The 19,479-nt window shown below is 54.2% G+C and overlaps 1 protein-coding gene across 5 annotated transcripts in view; it reads left to right on the top strand.

The window, feature by feature from the left end:
• The window catches only part of NFATC1 (nuclear factor of activated T cells 1), a gene marked incomplete at both ends in the record, with an annotated part of 95,165 nt that overhangs the window by 60,993 nt on the left and 14,693 nt on the right, over nt 1-19,479 (top strand). For 3 of the 5 annotated variants that reach the window (XM_080714745.1, XM_080714747.1, XM_080714746.1), the window contains one exon: nt 6,196-6,876. The exons of the other annotated variants lie outside the window; for them this stretch is intronic. In XM_080714745.1, the coding sequence (XP_080570871.1) occupies nt 6,196-6,876 (681 nt within the window). The remainder of the gene's footprint in view (nt 1-6,195; nt 6,877-19,479) is intronic. 5 annotated transcript variants of the gene reach the window in all.

The following is a 19,479-nucleotide window of genomic DNA, read 5'->3' as shown; positions in this document are numbered from 1 at the left end:
CCTTCGCTGATGCTCTTGCATCTCCAGGGTTGACGTGGAGACCGAGTAAGATGCTGCCCAGGAGCCCGTCCTTGGCACATGGCGAGGTGAGCTGTCGCTGTCGACAGGCCTGATCTGAGGCTTAGCTCGTAGGTCTTCAGTGTACGCAGCTGGAATATAAACTCCCCTGTGCCCCAGCACACAGCCCCTCCCTAGACACCCTGGGCCGACGCACAAGGAGGCTGGTTAGGCTGCACCACAGACAGCAGATCTGCTCCCAGCTGGGAATGGCAGCCCCTTGCATCCCCGTGCGGCTGACGCGTGGTCCCTGTGGCTCTTGCCCCCCCACTGGCCCCGGTCCTCTCAGCCTGCAGGGGAAACCGAGGCTCTGGACTGGGAGGAGAGCTGCTCGGCCCTGCAGGCGTCTGCTCGCTGCGCCCCCTTCTGTTGTTCAAAAGCTGCCTGGGCTGTTGTGGCCGCTGCTTTCTTACGGCAAGCTTTTACTGTGATGCCACACAGCAGGGGAGACAATCTGATCTTTGTCTTTCAGGGGTTTGGACATTGAACAAAACCTCTTTGTCTCGTACTGAGGGACGTACCCGATGAAGTAGTTCGGGCTGGACCACTCGAGGTCACTTGGAAATGTGGCTGGCGGTGAAGGGCTGATGCCCCTGCTGCCCCCGCGGACCGCTGGCAGGCCGCTCCCTGGGCGCCGCGTCCTCCGACGGCCAGATGCATGATGGAGAGGCGGGAGGCTGCGGGGCTGGGGCCTGGATGCGGTGCCGCTCGTGGACTTTGGGGGCCTGCTTCTTGCTGTCCCCTGTGATGGCGGCTGCCCGCAGGACAGAGCGCATTTCATGTCTCATCACCTCCTGACAGGACAGCCGTCTCCACGGCAGCTCCTCAGGGCTGGGCTTCAACATGAGTTCCAGTCCGAGTCGAGCCGGGGTCACCTTCTCCAGAGGCCGGGTGGGAGGCAGGTGTGGCCGCTGTGGCAGCAGGTTGCAGCTCCAGCAGAGTGAGCCCCCGCCAGCCGCTCCAGCAACTCCTCACAGCCACGAGGCCGGGGCCCCCCAAAAGCTGGTGCTGCCGAACAGGCTTGGCTCTGCACAGGGGCCCCGAGGCGGGAGGCTGTGGGGTGCGGCAAGGTGGCTGCCAGGCCCAGATCCCCAGTGCTGTGCCCAGCAGAGCCACAAGTCCTGCAGACGCCGGCAGCCCACCTCCTCTGGAACGCTTTGTAAATGATGGTCAGCTTTAAAGAGTAACCTTAATCTTTCACACTCTCACTGTCTGTAATAAATTTAGATCATAAACTCGCCACTTGGGGAACGTGGTATTTTTCAGCATGACATCACACAGCGTTGGAGTGGGGCCGCCCTGGATCCATGGCCATCCCCCGCTGCCCTACAGCCATGTGGGCCAGAGGCCTTGCCCCAGCCCAGTGTCAGGGGAGGAAGGTCTCTCAGGTGGATGTGCAGAGGACAGGAATCCACCCAGGTCTCCCTGAAAGGCACTAATAGGGACAGTACTGCTAAGAGGATGTCCTCAGAACTCCACCTGAGACAGGAGGGTCGCAGGTTCGCAGCCAGCTTCAGCAACTTATGAGGCCTTCTGGAACTTAGCCAGACTATTCCAAAATAGAAAAGCATTGGGGGTATAGTTCAGAGGTAGAATGCCCCTGGGTTCTATGTCCAGCAACAAAGAAGGAGGAGCAGGAGCAGGAGGAGGAGGAGGAATGCAGTGAAGACATGGATACCTCACCAAAGCTGCCTGGCCTTCGAGCTGTAGAAGCCATGGGAGGCAGGTGTATGGCTCATTTCTGCCTTTCCCAGCTCCTCGGAACTCAGGCGGGGCCAGCAGAACCCGTCTTTGGGTTGTTCCTTTGTTAGCAGGTCAGGCTGGTTCACCCCGAAACCATCTCCAGCTGGTGCTAAGCAACAGAGCCTCGTCCTCTGCTGTTAGCCGCCCTTTGTCCCTTGGGTTGCATGGTCCCACCGTCCCTATGGGGGACCAGGACAGGGAGAGGGAAGTGTGGCCTGCGGCACGGTGCCCAGGAAAGGCCAGGCTTGTGTAGGAGCCAAAAGGAGAGGGCTGGGGCTCCTGGTCAGGGCTTCCCAGGACAAGGTCCTTCACAAGGGGCCCCTGGTCTGAGAAGGGAACCATCCCCAGCCTCGGTCCCCAGCCAGCTCCTGGGCAGCCAGGCTGAGAGCAGCAGAGAGGGCCGGTGTCCCCAGTGGGGGTGGGGCCTCCCATCCAGAACAGGAGCAGGCACCAGGTCATCTTCCCACCTCCTCCCACCTGTGTGCTGCTCAGTTGGGCTGTGCTCTGGCTTTAGGGCCTAGAGACCAGAACCTAAGATGCCATCATTGGAGGGCACCTTGCATGGCCTCATCAGCTCTAAGTCACTGCCCCACATCCCCTCAGTGGGAGAGGAGCTAGTGCCAGCCCTGGCCAGGCCCTGGGTGGCCAGTGAGGACTATCTCCGGTGAGTGCCACGCACTGATTCCTGGGAGGAGCACACTGCTGCCGCCTTGCTGGTCAGAGAGGAGTGGGCTCTGCAGGCGAGGGGTGCAGTGAGGGTCCACACAGCCTCTGCCACCCGGGCCCAGCATGAGTTTCTGCCCAGGTCCACTGTGCACCCCAGAGCCAGAAGCCTGGAAGCCCCTCTGCCACCACAGGCTGCTTAGACACCCTTTCACCAGGAGACTGCCCCAGGAAGAATGAGGTGGCCCGAGGGAATGCAGGAATCAGCCACAGGTCTTTTAAACAGGTCATTACCAACAGGTTCACAATGGCAGGCACCACCACCCAGCCCCTGCCCTGCCAGCCTCTGCTGCTGGCCCAGGCCCTGCCCACCTGGCTGTCCTGTCCCTGCGTGCAGATGAGCTGTGTCCTCCTGTATTTACAGCACTGCGCTTGGGACCGCACCCTCCAGTCACACCGGACGGCTAGGCACAAGTCTTCCTGGAGCTCAGCGGCACTTTGTGGGAGAACCGAGCTAGTCCTATAACTGGCTGAGAACCAGCACAGGAGAGAGTCGTCCCTGTGGGGTGCTAATTGAATCTTTCGGCCACAGGCCTTTAAGATCATGAACTCTGGATAGTATCAGTCTAGAACTTAACCTCCACTTGAGGTGTGGATGCCAGCCTTTCACAGGGCATCTCTTAGACTGGGGGACTCTGGCACCCTGGTGTCCTGCCAACTGTCTGGAGCTGTGTTCAGTGACAGCTGTCTGCTGGCCGGGCCAGGACCTGTGTTCACAATAACTGGCTGGACGGAGCTCCTCATGGGGTCTGACTTCATCCTGGCACAGGCCAATTCTGGGTTTCTAACACGCTTGAAAGTAGCTGCTTGGCGGCACTTCCTGAGCTGCAGTGCCCTGGCGTGGATCTGCCCAGGTGGGTCCCCACTGGGAGCTGAGGCTGGCCTCCGACGACCTCCGTGAGCCCTGTGGGTTTCCCGGCAGCTGGGCTTGTACTTTCTTTGTTGCCCTCCAGGGAGATGCAGCCCTTCAAAAGGTGTCAGGGCCCTGGCAGGCATCGTGTGCTGACCTCTTGCTGCCCAGCAAGCAGGGTCACAATGCCAGCTTCTGTCAAATGCCAGGATGTCATCATTCTTGTCAGCTGCCCTGGGCCTTCCACGCATGCACGGCAGTCTGGGGCCACACAGAAACCAGGCTGTTGCCACCTGTGTCCGTGACCCCTGAGGATCAGGGCAGAGGGCAGAGGGTGGCTGGTGCGTGGCCTCCGACCCTCCCACATCGGGCTTGCAGGAGGGGCTCCTGCACATGCAGCGCTCGCTACAGGAGCCCTGTGGCCTCCCTCCTCGTGGCCCCCATGGCCATGGCAGCTTCAGAGGCAGCCAGTGTCTGCCGCGGGGGCCGTGGATGTGGTTACTGACGTCCATGTGGGCAGCTGCTGGGAAGCCCTGGGGAAGGGACTCTCCCAGGTCGCACTGACCAGGCCTCTCTGTGCGCACTCTAGAGCAGGGTCACACTACGCTGAGGTGACCTGCCTGGACCCACCGTCCTGCACTGGCCCCCAGCTGAGGGTGCCTGCCCCCTGCGCTGTCTGGGCCGGGGCAGCCCAGCAGACAGCCCAGGATTCCGGATCACTGCTAGGAGACACCTCAATAGCAGATCTTCAAGGGGCAGGGTCCTTCAGGAAGAGGACAGTGGCCATTGCTGGCGGCAGCCACTCCCAGGTCCTTAGGCCCTCCCAGAACCCCGAGAGACGCCGGCTGCCCCTGGACTGGCTCCTGCTCTCTCCAGCGTCTACTTAACTGCTCACATGTGGCGGCTCATCCCTGTGTCTCTGGATGATCCTAGCGTGACGCCAGCCTGCTCTCCAGGCCTCGTGGGCAGTGCCCCACGAGAGAAAAGGGATAGCCTTCCTGGACACACAGCACACGGAGGGCGGCTTTGTGGACAGGCGTCCACACCTCTCTCTGGGAGGTCAGTGTGTGCTGGCCAGCCAAGCCCCACACTCCCCGCATTAGCGGAGGCCAAGGGTGGGACCTGGCTCAGGTGGAGGGCAGAGGCCCCTTGTACAGCCTCAGCCACGTGGCTTCCTGGGCAGCATGAGAGTGTCAGAGGCTAAGGACAGAGTCCAAGAAAACCGGGGCTGCCCTTGCCGTCGTTGCTTCTAAACGCCTGCCCACCTGGGAGCTCAGGCACCACAGAGCCCACACCTGCCACGTGAAGCACAGATATAAAGGTCTGAAAAGTGGGCACCAGGGAAGCCAGAGTGCAAGTCAGCCTCAGCAGCCCACTGGGAATCCACGCGGCTTGGAACTCCAGGGTCCCCTTGCGCCTGGAGGCTGAGCACACCTAGGAACCATGCAGACCCTTGGCCTAGAGCAGGGCCCTCGCTGGGAGGTGGCCCCTCAGCCAGCCAGTGGGCAGCTGACCCCAGCACAGGCCTCCTGCAGAGGAGCCATGGGGCCTGCTGCGGGGCCGCCGTCAGCAAGGTGTTCCCGCCAGGAAAATTCCGCCTTCATCCTTTGCAGCTGCTGGTGACGCAGACGCCAGCTGTAATGGAGAACAGGCACACATTCTTGATGGCCCACAACCATGGCTAAAGACTTTCCTTCAGAATGTCGGTGTGGATATGCTTTTGTTTATGGTGGAGGCAGGGCCCGCCGTGGCACGTGTGTGTGTCCCGGGAACTCTCGTGCCGGTCTTAAGGGGCCGCACACAGGCCTGCAGGCTGCAATGGAGAGGGGCCCCTTTGCATGGCTGAACCCGTGTGTGGCTTGTTAAGAGCTGCTGTGATTAAAGAACCAGATGACAGCACCTTGTGCACTGCCTTGGCCGGAGGCAGCACCATGGCCTGTCACTAATCCAGGCGGCCGTTGACGGTCACTTGCAGGTTCACCATCCAGAGGAGATGGCTCTCCTAAACAGCACGAGGGCTGGACTGGCCAGGACGTGAGCAGGGCAGGAATGGGCCCCACTGGGTCCACCTGGCGCCTCTTCCCCTGCCCAGGTGCCACCCCCTCACCTGCTGAGCCAGGCACAGGAGCGTGTGGCACTGGGGCTGAGACTGGCGCTGCCGTGGCCGCGCCTGGGACCAATGCCTGACTGTGAGGCCACATGTCCCTTGGCAGCTCCCTGCGCCATGAGCCCTCTCGTGCGGGACGGGCAGGCGGGGGTTAGGGTGAGGAGTGGGGAGCTGCCTGGCCTCCTGGTGACTGTCTTTGCGGGCCCGTTCAGGAGTGGAAACCAGGAGGGAGGGAAGAGTGTTTTCTTGTGGTGGCCCTGCCTCTCCCTGCCACAAAGCCTGCTCTTCTCCTCTGTTGCCCCCCCCCAGCTCCCAGAAGCCTCCTCGCTGCCTGTTCGGGCAGCCCCCATGTGCAGCGTCGGCAGGGGCGTCAGTAGCAGCAGTGCCCAGAGTGTCTCCAAGTTAAAGTTTTACTTTGATTACTACAAATCCTCGGGCCCTTGGGCCCAAACCTTCTACTGCAGTTTGCAAATGGATTTTTATAGCACGTTAGTGCTGGGGGAGATTCCAAGGAAAATAGTCCTCTTCAGTATTAGAACCAGCTGCGACTCCCTCCACCAGTGACTCACTCGGGTTTTAGTTGGGTGGGAGAACCAGCCAGAGGCACAGGGGCTCAGTCAGGCGCTGTTTGCTTTGCACGGGGTGTCCTAGCCACGGCCCGCCCGGTCCTGCCCTGCAACTCGTGTTTATTTAGCCTTTTCTTTCCTCCTCACAGTTCCAATTATAAAAGCAGAACCCGCCGATGACTATGAGCCTTCCCTGACCTGCGGACCAATGAGCCAGGGCCTGAGTCCTCTCCCAAGGCCCTACTACAGCCAGCAGCTCACCCTGCCGCCCGACCCCACCTCCTGCCTCGCGGCTGGCTTCCCGCCCTGCCCGCAGAGGAGTGCCATGATGTCCACGCCCCCTGGCGCCTGCCCGAAGCTCCACGATCTTTCTTCTGCTGCCTACACCAAGGGCCTCACTAGCCCAGGCCACGGTCACCTTGGACTCCAGCCGCCGGCTGCAGAGGCCCCCGCCGGTCAGGAAGTGCCGAGAGCCATGGCCGGGCCGCCTGGCTCGCCAGAGCAGCAGCCTCCCGTCCTGCTGCAGCCGCAGGTGAGTCAGCAGCTGAGCGGTAGCTGCCCCCTGGGTCACCAACAAGCACTCTGTCCCAACAGCCCCTCTTCTCTTCCGTCCGCCACCCACGAGCCCACCTGTTTGCAGCCCTCAGCCCACTCTCCTGCCATGGGCCACCAGCAGCACCAACTGCCGAAGGTTCCAAGAAACATGTCTCCAGCCGCCGGGCCACTGTCACAGACAGAGGTGCGTGAGGACAGTAATCATAGTTTGGCCCCTATTCCCGTAACGATCAAGAGAGAGCCTGAAGAATTGGACCAGTTGTACCTGGATGATGGTAAGTCCCTGCGGCCGCACACGTGTGGGCTCACGCAGGAAGGAGGGGTGTGCAAGCCGCCTGCTTGTGGAAGAGCGTGCCATCGGCTGGCTGTCGGGCCCGCTGCCGTGCCGTGCCGTGCCGTGCCGACCTCCAGCCAGCAAGCTGCGTGACTTGGGGTTCTGCCCCAGGCATCCCAGTGATCCCTGCCCAAGACCAGTGAACTTGGGGCCCCCCAGGTTCATTGAGAAAAAATCTGAGCCAACAGCCATGCAGCGCACACTCAGGAAGTCCTGCTTCTGTAGACGAGACCCTCCTGGAGGATGGCGTGTAGTCAGGTTTCTTGGCCCACGCAACTGGAAGATTCTTTAGAGGACCTGCCTAGCCAGAGTGTTCCTCTGGCCAAAATGCCCCCTATCCACGGTGCCACCTAGCTACAGGTGATACCAGTTTACTCTAAGTATTCATGTGAGAATAATTCGATGCTGAGCCAACATGGCGGAGCTCAGAGAATAGGAACAGGGGCAGGGTGCTGTGGTTCAGGCCCAAGGCCCCCAGCAAGCTCTTGGGCTCACTCAGGGCTCCCACCTGGTGTGGTGTGCTGGCGCTGCCGGCAGAGGCAGGGCCCAGTGTGACAAGCTCCTCTGAGCACCGAAGTCTTCCCGTAGTGAGTGGCAAGCCCCTCTCCCTCCAGTGCCCTCCGCACGGCTGCCGGCCTGCCTGTCAGGAAGTGGTGCACGCTGTTTCCGGCCTCTCAGGCTGTTTGTATGGCTTCAGGACTCCAGCCGAGGCATAGCCAGTCTCCCTGCCGTGGACTTCTTTCCAGACCAGACCTCTTTCCCAGCACATCTGGGGCAGGTGCCCACCCCTCCCTGCTCAGGTGGGGCACAGGACAGCGCTGGGTCTCTTGCCTCCAAGATGGAGGCCTTGAAGCCTCTGTAGCCAGTCTTGATAGCAGTAAAAGCTAAACGCTGTTGGCTTTTCCTCCGCGGTAGCTGTCTGCAGAGGCGGAGTTCTTCATATCCACGTGAGCTTCCAGGTGGCCCTTGTGTTTGCAGGGGGCCCTCGGAGAGTGCATTGCGATGTGGGTGCAGTGCCTGGGGTCCACGTCTTGTTCTCCTTGTCTTGGGCAGGTGTGGGGGGGTCTGAGCTTCCTGGTGCCGGGCAGCAGCAGCCCTGAGTGATCTGTGAAGGAGGCTGTTGTCCTACAAGTTTTTAACTCAGGACTAGGAGCTTTCTGAGAATGTATGCAAAGTCTTTGCTCACAGCATATTTAACTCCTGAGCCCAGCACCCTGGTGTGTGATGTACTTGCTGGTCACATTCAAGGCCTCCCTCCACCACCCCTGAGGCCCACAATGGCTGCTCAGGAGACACGACTCCTCCCTGGGTGTCTTCTCTCTGGTGCACCACCTTCTGGATGTGCTGTGATGTGCACGGGTGCCGGGAAGGTGCGCCACGTGTGGGCGTCTGCTCCTCAGGCTGTCCTGATGCCACACGGGGCTGCTCCCTGAGCGTGAGGGAGCTCTGTCCCCAGCGTCTCCCAGGTGGATGCTGGGCTGGGTGCGTGCAGTGCTCCTGCCTGAGGCTGCCTGGGCAAGTACTGGTGTGGCCTCCGGAGCTTGCTGCCCAGTGAGGGACAGGATGGCCGGGCAGAGGTGATGTAGCAGGTGAGCTATGCAGCGAGGGTAGGCGCCCTGCCTGGGGGATGGCCATAGCAGAAGGTGGCGGGCGGCGGTCAGAGAGTGCTGTGGGCCGCGGGGTTGGAGGGGTGCGGGCGACTGTCCTTCCAGCACCTTTTTGTTGACATTGACGGCATCTCCCAGGAAAAGCAGAGGCATTTCCGCTCTGCCCTCACCAGGCGCAGCATCGTGGGTGTGGAGATGGGCGCCCAGCTTTCGGGAGGGAGGAGGAGGACACTGGCCACTCGGCAGGGACCCACACGGCACTGTCTCCATCCCTTCTGGCTCGGTCTGGCTCTCTGACTCTCCTTGGGAAGGAGCGTGGAGAGAGATGGGAGCAACCACAAAACCAGTCAGAAAACAGCTCCTCCATTAAGAGGCCCTAGACAGCACAAGGCAATGGCATTCACCATTTCTACAACGGGAAGAGATATGAGTTGGGGAATGGACACACTTTGTAGACATGTTTTACTGAAAGGTCTGGGGTTCCTTCCAACCCCCCCATGACCTGGGTTGAAAATCTCTGGGGCTGGAAGGCAAGGCAGACTCCTGAGCGGCTTTTTCTGGAATCTCCCTCTGCATGAGGGAGGAAGCACCCAGCACCCTCAACATAGTGCCAACCTAGTTCCCTGATGCTGTAGAGTCCCCGCAGGAGGACACGGAGGCCACGCAGGCAGGAAGCCCCGAGCTGCAAGGGCTGGGCCAGCAGCGCCCCAAGGGCCTCTGCCTCCTGGCGGGGTCAAGGCCGCCAGCCACTCTGGCCTTTTGCATATCGCAGGGCTGTGCGTGTCCTGTGCACTGAGGATGCCAGGCCGCAGAGTAGCTGGCAGGATGTATTCTGGGTTCTTGTCCCTTTTATTTGGGTTTTGGTGGTGTTTTCTGGAGGATAGGGTAAAAAGGCAGTAGTCAGAGCCATCCCAGAGGCCGGCAGTACCTGCGATGGGTGCGGTGCGTACGAGTGCAGGACTTGCATCGCCGCGAGGTCCTGGGGGGCGGCCCACCCTTGGTGCCATGCACGGCCTGCCTGGCCTCCAGAGCCACACAAGGACTTCAGCCTTCCAAGCCTCCCTTTGTCTAGAGGAATGATTAAGCCTCAGAATGAAACCCAATCCCCCCATTAGTTTGTGTTTGTTTGTTTGGGCTTCTTTGGTTTTCAGCCATCAGCCCTCTCAAGCTTTGCTGCAGCAGATGTTCTTGGCCCATGAGTAAACTTCAGTGGTCATTTCTTCTTTGGTCCAACAATCTCCACGCGATCGGAGCTTCCGCTTTATTCTCAAGTGTGGCAGAACCACAAAGGCACATTTAGCAAATACTAGTGTTGTTTGTGGGCCTCACGTCATTTCAAATGTAGGCTCCTGAAAACGTGCCCTGGGGCTCCATGCGAGCTGGTGTTGCAGAATTGCTGCTGCCCAGAGGTGAGCCGTGGGAGGCTGCCCCATGCGGTGGCAGGTCCTCTTGATTCGCCCGCACACACACACAGGCTCCCACTGTACTCACGTCTGATTGGAAACTGCGCTGAAAGGCTTGCGTCAGGGGCATATTCCAGCGTTTGCATGACGGTGACCCATGTGGCCAAAGCACCACTGCTCTGGACGGAGACCCTCCCTCGGACCTTTCAACTGAAGGGAGCGGTCCCCAGGTGCTTGCTGTCTGCTGCCCCGTGACTCTTGACGACCGCGCCTTTCAGCTCCCTTGCGAGTCTAGATGTCATTAAAACAACAAGCAGGTAGCCGCGGCCGCCAGTCCTGTCTGCCTGTCTGGGCCGTGACTTTCTCTGCTTCTACCCTCCCCTTCTTTCCTGAGCTTAAGCTGCTCTGGGAGAGAACAAAAAGCTTTCCTCATGGAAAGTTTTACTAACCTGGCGCAGTGCCCAGGTCTGAGCCTGCCCCGCTGCTAACGACGGCTGGAGAGCCAGCACTGCCATGATCAAACGGGCCGAGTCATAAATATTATGGATGTGGGCTACTACGGGATGGATAGGACAGCGAACTCAGCTGTCGGAGGATCCATCAGGGTCAGCCCGCACGCGCTGGGAAGTCTGCATGGCAGTCATAGGCATAAAAGTCACACCACGTGCCCCCGGTGTGGAGACTACTGTGACGGCCTAGACCCACAGGGCCCGCCGGTGCGAGTCTGGCCAGGCCCAACCCCCGGCCCTGGGCGAGTAGGGTCTCGAGGGGCACAGGGTAGGGGGAGGCTCTGGGAGCCGTGGTGCATAGGACATGAGAGAGACATCAGCTTGAACACTTGAGCTTGTCTAGATGATGCCTGCTGGCCGGAAGCTCCCCGGGAGTGTGGCCCAGCCCTCTGAGGGCTGGTGCTGGGACAGCGGGGCTGGCAGGGCCTATGCGGACTGGAGGTCGGTGTTTGTGTGGCGAGCACGTTGCTGCTGGGCCCTGGGGCAGCAGCAGGCAGAACTCTCCTTTGTGAGGCAGCAGTGGGTGGCAGGCAGTGGCTCTTGGCTACTGAAGAGCAAGGCTCTCTATAAATAGGCATGTGTTTGGCCATCCTGGGCAGGGTTTGGCTACCCTGGACAGGCCTCCAGCCCAGCCTCTTGCCTGGCCTTTGTCCTCTCCTGCAGCAAGACAGGCAGGGAGGGGAGGAGGGCTGCCCAGCCAGGTGGGCACAGTTCAGGTGCCATTGGAGCTGAGGGTCTGCTGGGTTCTGGGCACTTTTACAGTTGCATGGTGTAGTCGTCAACACATGATGCTTTGAATTAACTGCCTTCCTAATGGGAGAGCCACCCACAAACCCCTCCTTCCTGTGTGCTGGGAGGGGAAATCTAGAGTTTTACTTTCAGCTGTTATTAACCATCTGCTTGTTACGTTAGCTTATCCCCTTTATTTTATATAGTGGGGATGGAGCGGCATTCTACCTCCTAGCCACACTCCCAGCCCTATTTTGTATTCTTCATTTTGAAACAGGGTCTCACTGAGTTGCAAAGGGCCTCACTAAGCAGCTGAGGCTGGCTGCGAACCATGATCTTCCTGTCTTGGCCTCCCAAATGCAGGGATTACCAGCGCCTGCCTCCATGCCCCGCTAGTTTATCCTTTAAATGAAGAGTTGTTTGCCGGGCGTGGTGGCGCATGCTAGTAATCTCTGCTCTTGGGAGGTGGAGACATGAGGATCGCACAGGTTTCAAGTCGGCCTTGCTGGCTTAAGAGACCTTGTTTCCAAATAAAAAAAATATATAAAATAGGTCTGGGAGTATAGCCCGGAGGTAGAAGGCCGCTGGGTTCCATCCCCAGTTACCACCAAAAAAAAAAAAAAAAAAAAAAGAGTTGTTTGAAATCATTATGAGAGAAAGAATAAGGGCAGCATTTTAAAAGCCACAGGAAAGAGTGAGAAGGCTGTAGGCTCAGAGACTGTAACACTCGGTGCCAAGGAGCGCTCACCGCTTGTGGCACTATGGGGCCGTGTTCCGTGCATCTCGGCACTGTGGGTGTGTTGGGATACCCTTGCCACGCTCACAGGCAAGCCCTGAACAGTAGTAAAGAGAGTGTGCGTCTTGTTATTGTAATGCTATTTTTTTCTTGTGCAGAGACATCTGTTTTCCTTCTACAAATAGGTTAAAGTCTTACAGAAATATTTTAAGTGGCATTCCTCCACTGCCAATCAATTAGTACAATGGCGTTCTGCTCTCTGTGTGGTTTCCTCTCCAAAGGCGTATCCATCTCCGGGCGTTTTTATTTCAGACCAAGCGCTCGCTACAGTCTTCAGATCCGTGAGCCAGCAGACAGCCCACCACTATGTTGCTGCCAGAGCACAAAGCCATCAGGCACAGCGTTTACTAGCAGAGTGGCCCCGCTCATAGTCCAGCGGTGGGCGGCCACTGGAGCGTGGCGGTCCTCGGAGTGACCAGGGAGGGAGGCTCTGCCACATCTGTGCTTCTGCAGAGCAGCCAGACCCTAGGTCTCACCAGCTTCAGGCTCTCCCGCCCTGGCCACAAAGTTCACGTGGCTCCAGGTTCTCCTGCCCCAAGAGTCAAGGCACAGGGGCTTTTTAATGATCTTCCTCACGTGGATTCCAAAGGCACTGTGAGTGACTGACTTGGAGACATCCACCCACATGTAAAAGAACATGGGCCACCAGAATGGAGGGCACTGCGTCGTGTCTATACTGGAGCTAGAGATGCTGTCTCCACCCGACGGGGCCCAGCACGGCCAGCAAATAGAAACCTCAAGGGCTGCTGCTGTGGCCCTTTGGAACTTCTCAGAGTGACTTCCTATACCATTTTCAAATTAATATTTTCTATCTTAGAACAACCCTGTGGGGAAGCAAAACTGCCAATATTGACATCCCCTCGCAGCGAGGAAACAGAGGTATAGATGGAAATGCTGTCCGACTTGCTCAAAGCCAGTCAGGAGTGGCGCCTGGGACCCGCCTGCACCTCCAGCGCTGAGGTCATGCTCTCCCCCAGAGAAGCAGTAAGCTGGTGCTTCCCTGGAGCCAGGGAGCCAAGGCCCTGCTGGAGCCTGGCTCGCAGCACTTTCAGCTCCAGAAGCAGTGTGGGAGCACGACACGTGTCTTTTCTTCATTGAGGACAGTATGCTTATTGACTGAGGTGCTCTCTGGTGACAAGGGAGGACTGGGAGAGATGTGGGAGTTCCAGGTGAGGGACAGAGGACACCAATCAACCAGCTGTCCCCCAAAAGCAGCGCAAATACTGGCAAAACTACTGAATGAACCAACCATTCTGGAATCTGGAAATCAACAAAGGAAAAGAACACATTGCAAGCACTGTTCAAGGCAAGCTGAGCCTCCGCGGGAGAGGCAGGATCTGTGGAATTTCAGCTTCTATGCCCGCCCGTCCTCCCCACGGAGCATCACTTAGAAGTGCCCCTGGCTCCACAGGCATTGAAGGAAGCTGAGCCCGTGCTCAGCTTAGGACTCGGGCTGCTCTAAGCTTCCTGGAAAGGCCCTGTGCCTACGAGTGGTGGGGCTGCTCAAGCTGTGGTCTCTTCTGGAGCAAACAAGACCCAAACAAAACCGAGGAGCAGAGAGGATTCAGGGAATCCCTGTCCTATTCCTAAGACCCCTGAAGGTCGCATACATGCAAGTGGGTGTGTGTGTGCTCAGGAGAGGAGCAGCCTAGACACTCACCTCCAGCTGACCTTGAGACCCCCCAAACAGCGGCAGCTGAGCTGGCTGGTCAGCCTGCTTTCGGAAGGTTGGAATCAGTGTCTCCAGCACTCAGGAAATCTTCTGGCGGCCATCAAATGTTGCCAGCCTCAGCAGAGTACTAACAAGCTTTAGAAGGGGAACAAAACCTAGTGTCTGCACACTCAAGGACTCGTCTCTAGAGCTAGTTCAGGAATGTCAGTAAGCAAGTAAGCAACAGGAAACAGTGTGCTACCAGCAGCAGCAGGTCCTAATGGAGGGAGATTTATTAGAAAGGTGTCACGATAGTGTCTTCAGAGACAGGCACAGGAACACAAAACTACACACGAACAAAGCCCCACTGGCAGCGGAAAATAGCCCTGAGCAGCTTAAGAGTTGGACTAAGGGGCAACCTATCTATTACATCTATTACACATATATTCAAAGAACAAAAGGAAATGATACTTAAAGAATTACAAGAAAGTCTGACAAATGTGTCTGACCAAATAGAGAATATTCGCAATGAGACAGAAAACATTTTAAAGAGCCCAATAGAAATTCTAGAATTAAAAAGTACAATACCTGAAATGAAAAAATTTATTAGAAGAGCTGAACAACATATTTGAGCTAGCAGAGAAAAAGAAGCAATAAATGTGAAGAAAGATGAACAGAGTATCCCGTCAGAGCAACCCAAAGTAAAAGGAATGAAGAGAAATGAGTAGAACCTCAGAGACATGTGGGCCCCATCAGTTATATATAAATATAGATAGATAGTGAGAGTCCTACAGGAGACGAGAGAAAAAAGGGTAGGAAAAATATTTGAAGAAATGATGCCCCCAATTAAAAATTTGATAAATAAACATTATTTTGCACATCCAAAAAGGTTAACAAACTCCAGGCAGGATAAATGAAAAGAGAGTCACACCTAGAGACCATCTTGAAAGCAGCAGATAGACATTCCATAGCACATAGACTTCCAGCAAGATTCCCAGCGCACTTCTGATCAGGATCCAAAGGCCAGAGAACAGTGTTGTGGTGCCATCTTAAAAACACTGGAAAAAAGCCGGGCGTGGTGGGCACGCTTGTAATCCCTGCACTTGGGAGGCTGAGACAGGAGGATCGCACAGGTTCGAAGCCCGCCTCAGCTACTTAGTGAGGCTCTCAGCAACTCAGTGAGACCCTGTGTCCAAATAAAGTATAAAATAGGTCTGGGAGTATAGCCTGGAAGTAGAAAGCCCTTGGGTTCTGCCCCCAGAACCACACACACACACACACACACACACACACACACACACACACACACATAAAAACCTGGCCAGGACTCTGAATGTGGCAAAACTGGTCTTCCAAAATGAAGGAGAACTAAAGCTATCTGTAGACATACAAAGATGCCTCGTGTTTCTTGTCGGCAGTCCTGACCTGCAGGAAATCCTAAGGGGTCCTTCAGGTTAGGCAACCCTTCAGGTTGGGGCAGCTTAGAACCCACAAAAAAAGGAAAAGCACTGGCAAAAGTAATTATACAGGCAAGTAGAAAGACAAGCATATTTTAAAATGTATTTCTCCTCCTAAGAGGTTTAAAAGAAAGCTACATAAGACGATGATTATAAAACTGTGCTGGTGGCTCATAATCTATAAAGATGGCTTGTGTATGAGAACGACACCAAACAGGAAAGGCAGGGGAGGTGCCGTATCAGACCCACGTGTATATAGTATTAGAACTAAATTATTACTAACATGAAATGGATTGTTTTGAGAACAAGAAAACCACTAGGAAAATAACTAAAACTATGTGTGAACAAAGTGACAAGACCAAATGACGTACTGGCAGATGTGCAGTTGGCACAGTGACAGGGTAGGAACAGCACCGCCAAAGACTCCATCAGAGGTGGAGGCCAGGACAGAGAGCAAGCATAAATCCATGTCTTGATGACCGACCCACGGTCACGTTAAGTGTACAGGGACAAACACGCCAATAAAAGGACTGAACACTGGGTTTAAAAAGAAAACAGAAGCTGTGCGAGGTGGCGCACGCTTGTAATCCCTGCGCTTGGAAGGCGGAGACAGGAGGATTGCGCTGGTTTAAGAGACCCTGTTTCCAATTTAAAAAAATATAAAATGGGTCTGGGAGTGTAGCCCAGAGGTAGAAGGGTTTCCAGAAACCCCTGTACCACCAAAATAAATAAATAAAATAAAAGCAAATTGGAATAGGATCCATTCATGGGTCATATATAAAAACACTTCAGAGGTGAAGACACAGATGGGTTGCAGTGGGACAGTGTCATGCAAATGGAAACCAGGAGACCATGGGCATCACCAGGAGACCAAAGGCCCTACATGGGCTGCCTATGGGGAAGAAGAAGAGGGTGATTGGCCCACAGTGTGGAGGCTACGGCCATGGTTCTGGCTCTGGGCACTTCAGGTGAGGTTCCCTCCACAGCTGGGGCACATCAGGGCAGATCACATATGCAAACAGGACGTCAGAGTCTGGATCCTGAGCCCCTCTGAGACACTCCAGGGACAACCAGGGCCTCCCACCACACCCACCTCTCAGGGGCTCCACGCCCCAGTCTCACCACCGTGAGGACCAAGCCTGTAATCACAGTGGGTTGTTGGAGATGCAATTAAACCATATCCAAACCACAGCATCTAATAGCAGACAAACACTGGAGACATGGGGATCAATGGTAGCGTTCCCTCTATCATCACAAAATAGTGAAAGGTAGATTCAAGAAGATATGACGATTACAAACACACTGTCACATGTAACAAAGCCCCAAACAGGAGGAGAGAGACTTGTGACTCAAAGTTACCTGTAGTCATTACTGACAGATGAGTAGACTCAGTGATGGCTAAAGTAACCAGACAGGAGACAGCAAGAATGTAGCACACTTAAGCAGTACTACCAACCGGACTAAGAACATCTGAAGAGCACTCTACAGAGTGGAGTACACATGGAACATTTGCCAGGAAAGACTTCCTATGGGTCACAAGACCTCACATCATTTTAAAACATTAATTCTGATCACAATGAAATTAAGTAAAAAGTCAACAACAAAAATCAGCAAACTTCACAAACCATGTGGAAATTAGCATATTTCTGAATAACCTGTGGGTTAAATAAGAAAATATGAGGGAAATAGGAAAATACTTTGAAATGAATGCAAATGAAACACAATACACCAAGACTTGTGGGATGTAATAGAGCACTACCTAGAAGGAAATTTATGTCTTTAAGAGTCCATATTAGAAACAAAGGTCTTATATCAATAATCTAAGCTTTTTCCCCAAAAATGTTAAAAAAGAAACCTGAACCCAAGGCAAACAGAAGGAAAGAAATACTAATGATTATAGCAGAAAGCAATGAAACTGAGAAACCAGAGAAAGCCAATGAAACCAAAAGTTAATTATTTGAAAGGGAAAAAGTTGACAAATCTTTAGTTTGACCAAGAAAAGTTAGAAATGAGAAGAAATTGCCACTGACTCCTTATACACTCAGAGGATTGTCAGCAGATTTGACAACCTAGATGAATGAAAACTGAGTCAAGAAAAAATGGGAAAATATGAATAAATTTATTGCAAACAAGGAAAATTAATAATTTAACATCTTCCCACATAGAAAAGTCCTGGTCCAGAGAGCCTTACTGGTGAACTCTATCACACAGCACTCCGCGAACTCTTCCAGAAAACAGAGGAAGAAGGAACACTTCCTAACCAATTCTTTGATTATAATCCTAATACCAAAATCAGACAAAGATGTCACAAAAAAAGAAAAGTATAAACTAATATTCATGAATATAGAGGCAACAGTCTACCACAAATATAATCAAGTGGGATTCAATAATTAGAAAAAAGACTGTTTACCATTACCAAGTGAGACTTATTTCAATAACATAAGGTTGACTTAATACCTGATAATTATGTAATGTGGTGTGCTGGAGCAGTAATGGACAAAACCTACAAAATCACTTCAATCGGTGCACGAGAACACACTCTTGATGGAGCCAGCACCCACTGTGAGGCATGCCCAGGCATCTTGGAGTGGAGGGGCTTCTCGGGCAGGTGCCCTGTGTGCTGGGGAGCCGGCAGCCTTCCCTCTGAGGGGAGGACGAGGTGAGGGGCCTCCTTCACGGCTTGGTGTCGTCCTAAGGTCCTGTCCAGAGTGACCAGGTAAGGAAGAAAAATAAAGGACATGGGATCAGACAGGAAGAAGACATTTTCTTAATTTGTGGATAGCATGGTTTTGTAAAAGATGTTGTAGAAAATCTTAAGAAATCTGCCAAAAGAGAAGAAAAAAAGGAAAAGAATCTAGTAGTAAAAACTAGTAAGCGATAAGATATATATTTAGGGTACGAATCAATTATATTTCTGTGTACAATGAATAATCAAAAAGTGAAACAGAAAACCCACATCACAGCAGCCCTGGAAGGGCACGTCTGAGTAAGCGCGGCTGCAGAAACGAATGTTCTTAGGCTAGACTCTCATGGTGCTGCGGGTTCAAATCTGAGCGCAGGCCCTGCCTGTTCATGTAGCACCAACCCAGGCCCACCATCCGGCAGGATGGGAGAGCCCATGGCAGAGTGAGCATCCTCAGCAAACGTGCCAGACCGCTTCTCGAGGGTGAGGGCAGCCCTATAACAGCGGTGCAGGGGTAGCCAGCCACCCATGTGCTAGACACGCGCACCACAGACACACTGCAGCAACTCCTAAGCGGTCAGGGACTTAAATGTCAGAGTCAGTGAAAAGCCTGTGTAAGAGGTGACTCAAAGAATCTTCAAGACCCTGGGTTAGGCAAGGATTTCTTAGACAGGACTCCAAAACCACAGTCCATGAAATAAAAATGGGTGAAGTTGAACCTCATCAAATTTAAAGCTTTTGTGCTTCAAAAGATACCATTAAGGAAATGAAGAAATAAACAGTAGACTGGAGGAATACATTTGAAAACCAACCATTTCATAAAGAGCTTCCTTTTTTTTTTTTTTTTTGGTGGTGGTACTGGGGTTCCTGGAAGCCCTTCTACCTCCGGGCTACACTCCCAGACCTATTTTTACGTTTTTATTTGGAAACAGGGTCTCCTAAGCTAGCGCACGCAGCTGGCTTCGAACCTGCGCGACCCTCCTGTCTCTGCCTCCCAAGTGCAGGGATTACAAGCGTGCACCACCACGCCCAGCCATAAAGAGCTTCTATTCAGAAATTTCAAGAAACCCTTGCAACTCAATAGTAATATGATAAAATTCTCATCAAAAGTTGGGTGAATGATCTGAACAGACCTTTCTCCAAAGAAGATATGCAGTGGCCAGCATTACCATCCTCTAGCCTGACACTGCAGTCAGGGACGGCCACTTGATTCTTTGAGATCACATCACGAAGGTGTGACCTCGAACATGGGGTATCAGAACATACCCCGCAGCGTTAAAAGGTGCCTGGCTGAAAATTAAACATCACAGCGAGATATATCATTATACATTACAGTGGCAATATAGTAAGCTCCAGAGAGGGCACAGAAGAATTGGAACCTGGACACATTACTGACTCAGAAATGAGATGGTACAGCCACCTCATCCGTTTCTTAAAAGTTAAATGTACCATATGACCTATCAACTCACTACTCCGTGTTTACTCAAAAGACACAAGCACATACCTCTGCAGAGATCTGCATATGATGTCCAGCACGGCTGGCTGGCTTTCTTTCTTTCTTTCTCTCTTTCTTTCTTTCTTTCTTTCTTTCTTTCTTTCTTTCTTTCTTTCTTTCTTTTTTTGTGGCTGTGGGGATGGAACCCTTCTACCTCCGGGCTACACTCCCAGACCTATTTTATATTTTTTTAAATTTGGAAACAGGGTCTCTT

Source organism: Muscardinus avellanarius (genome assembly GCF_963383645.1).
Source record: "Muscardinus avellanarius genome assembly, chromosome: 17".
Classification (NCBI taxonomy): domain Eukaryota; kingdom Metazoa; phylum Chordata; class Mammalia; order Rodentia; family Gliridae; genus Muscardinus; species Muscardinus avellanarius.
Note: the sequence above shows the minus strand (reverse complement) of the source record. Positions and strands in the feature narration are given on the sequence as shown.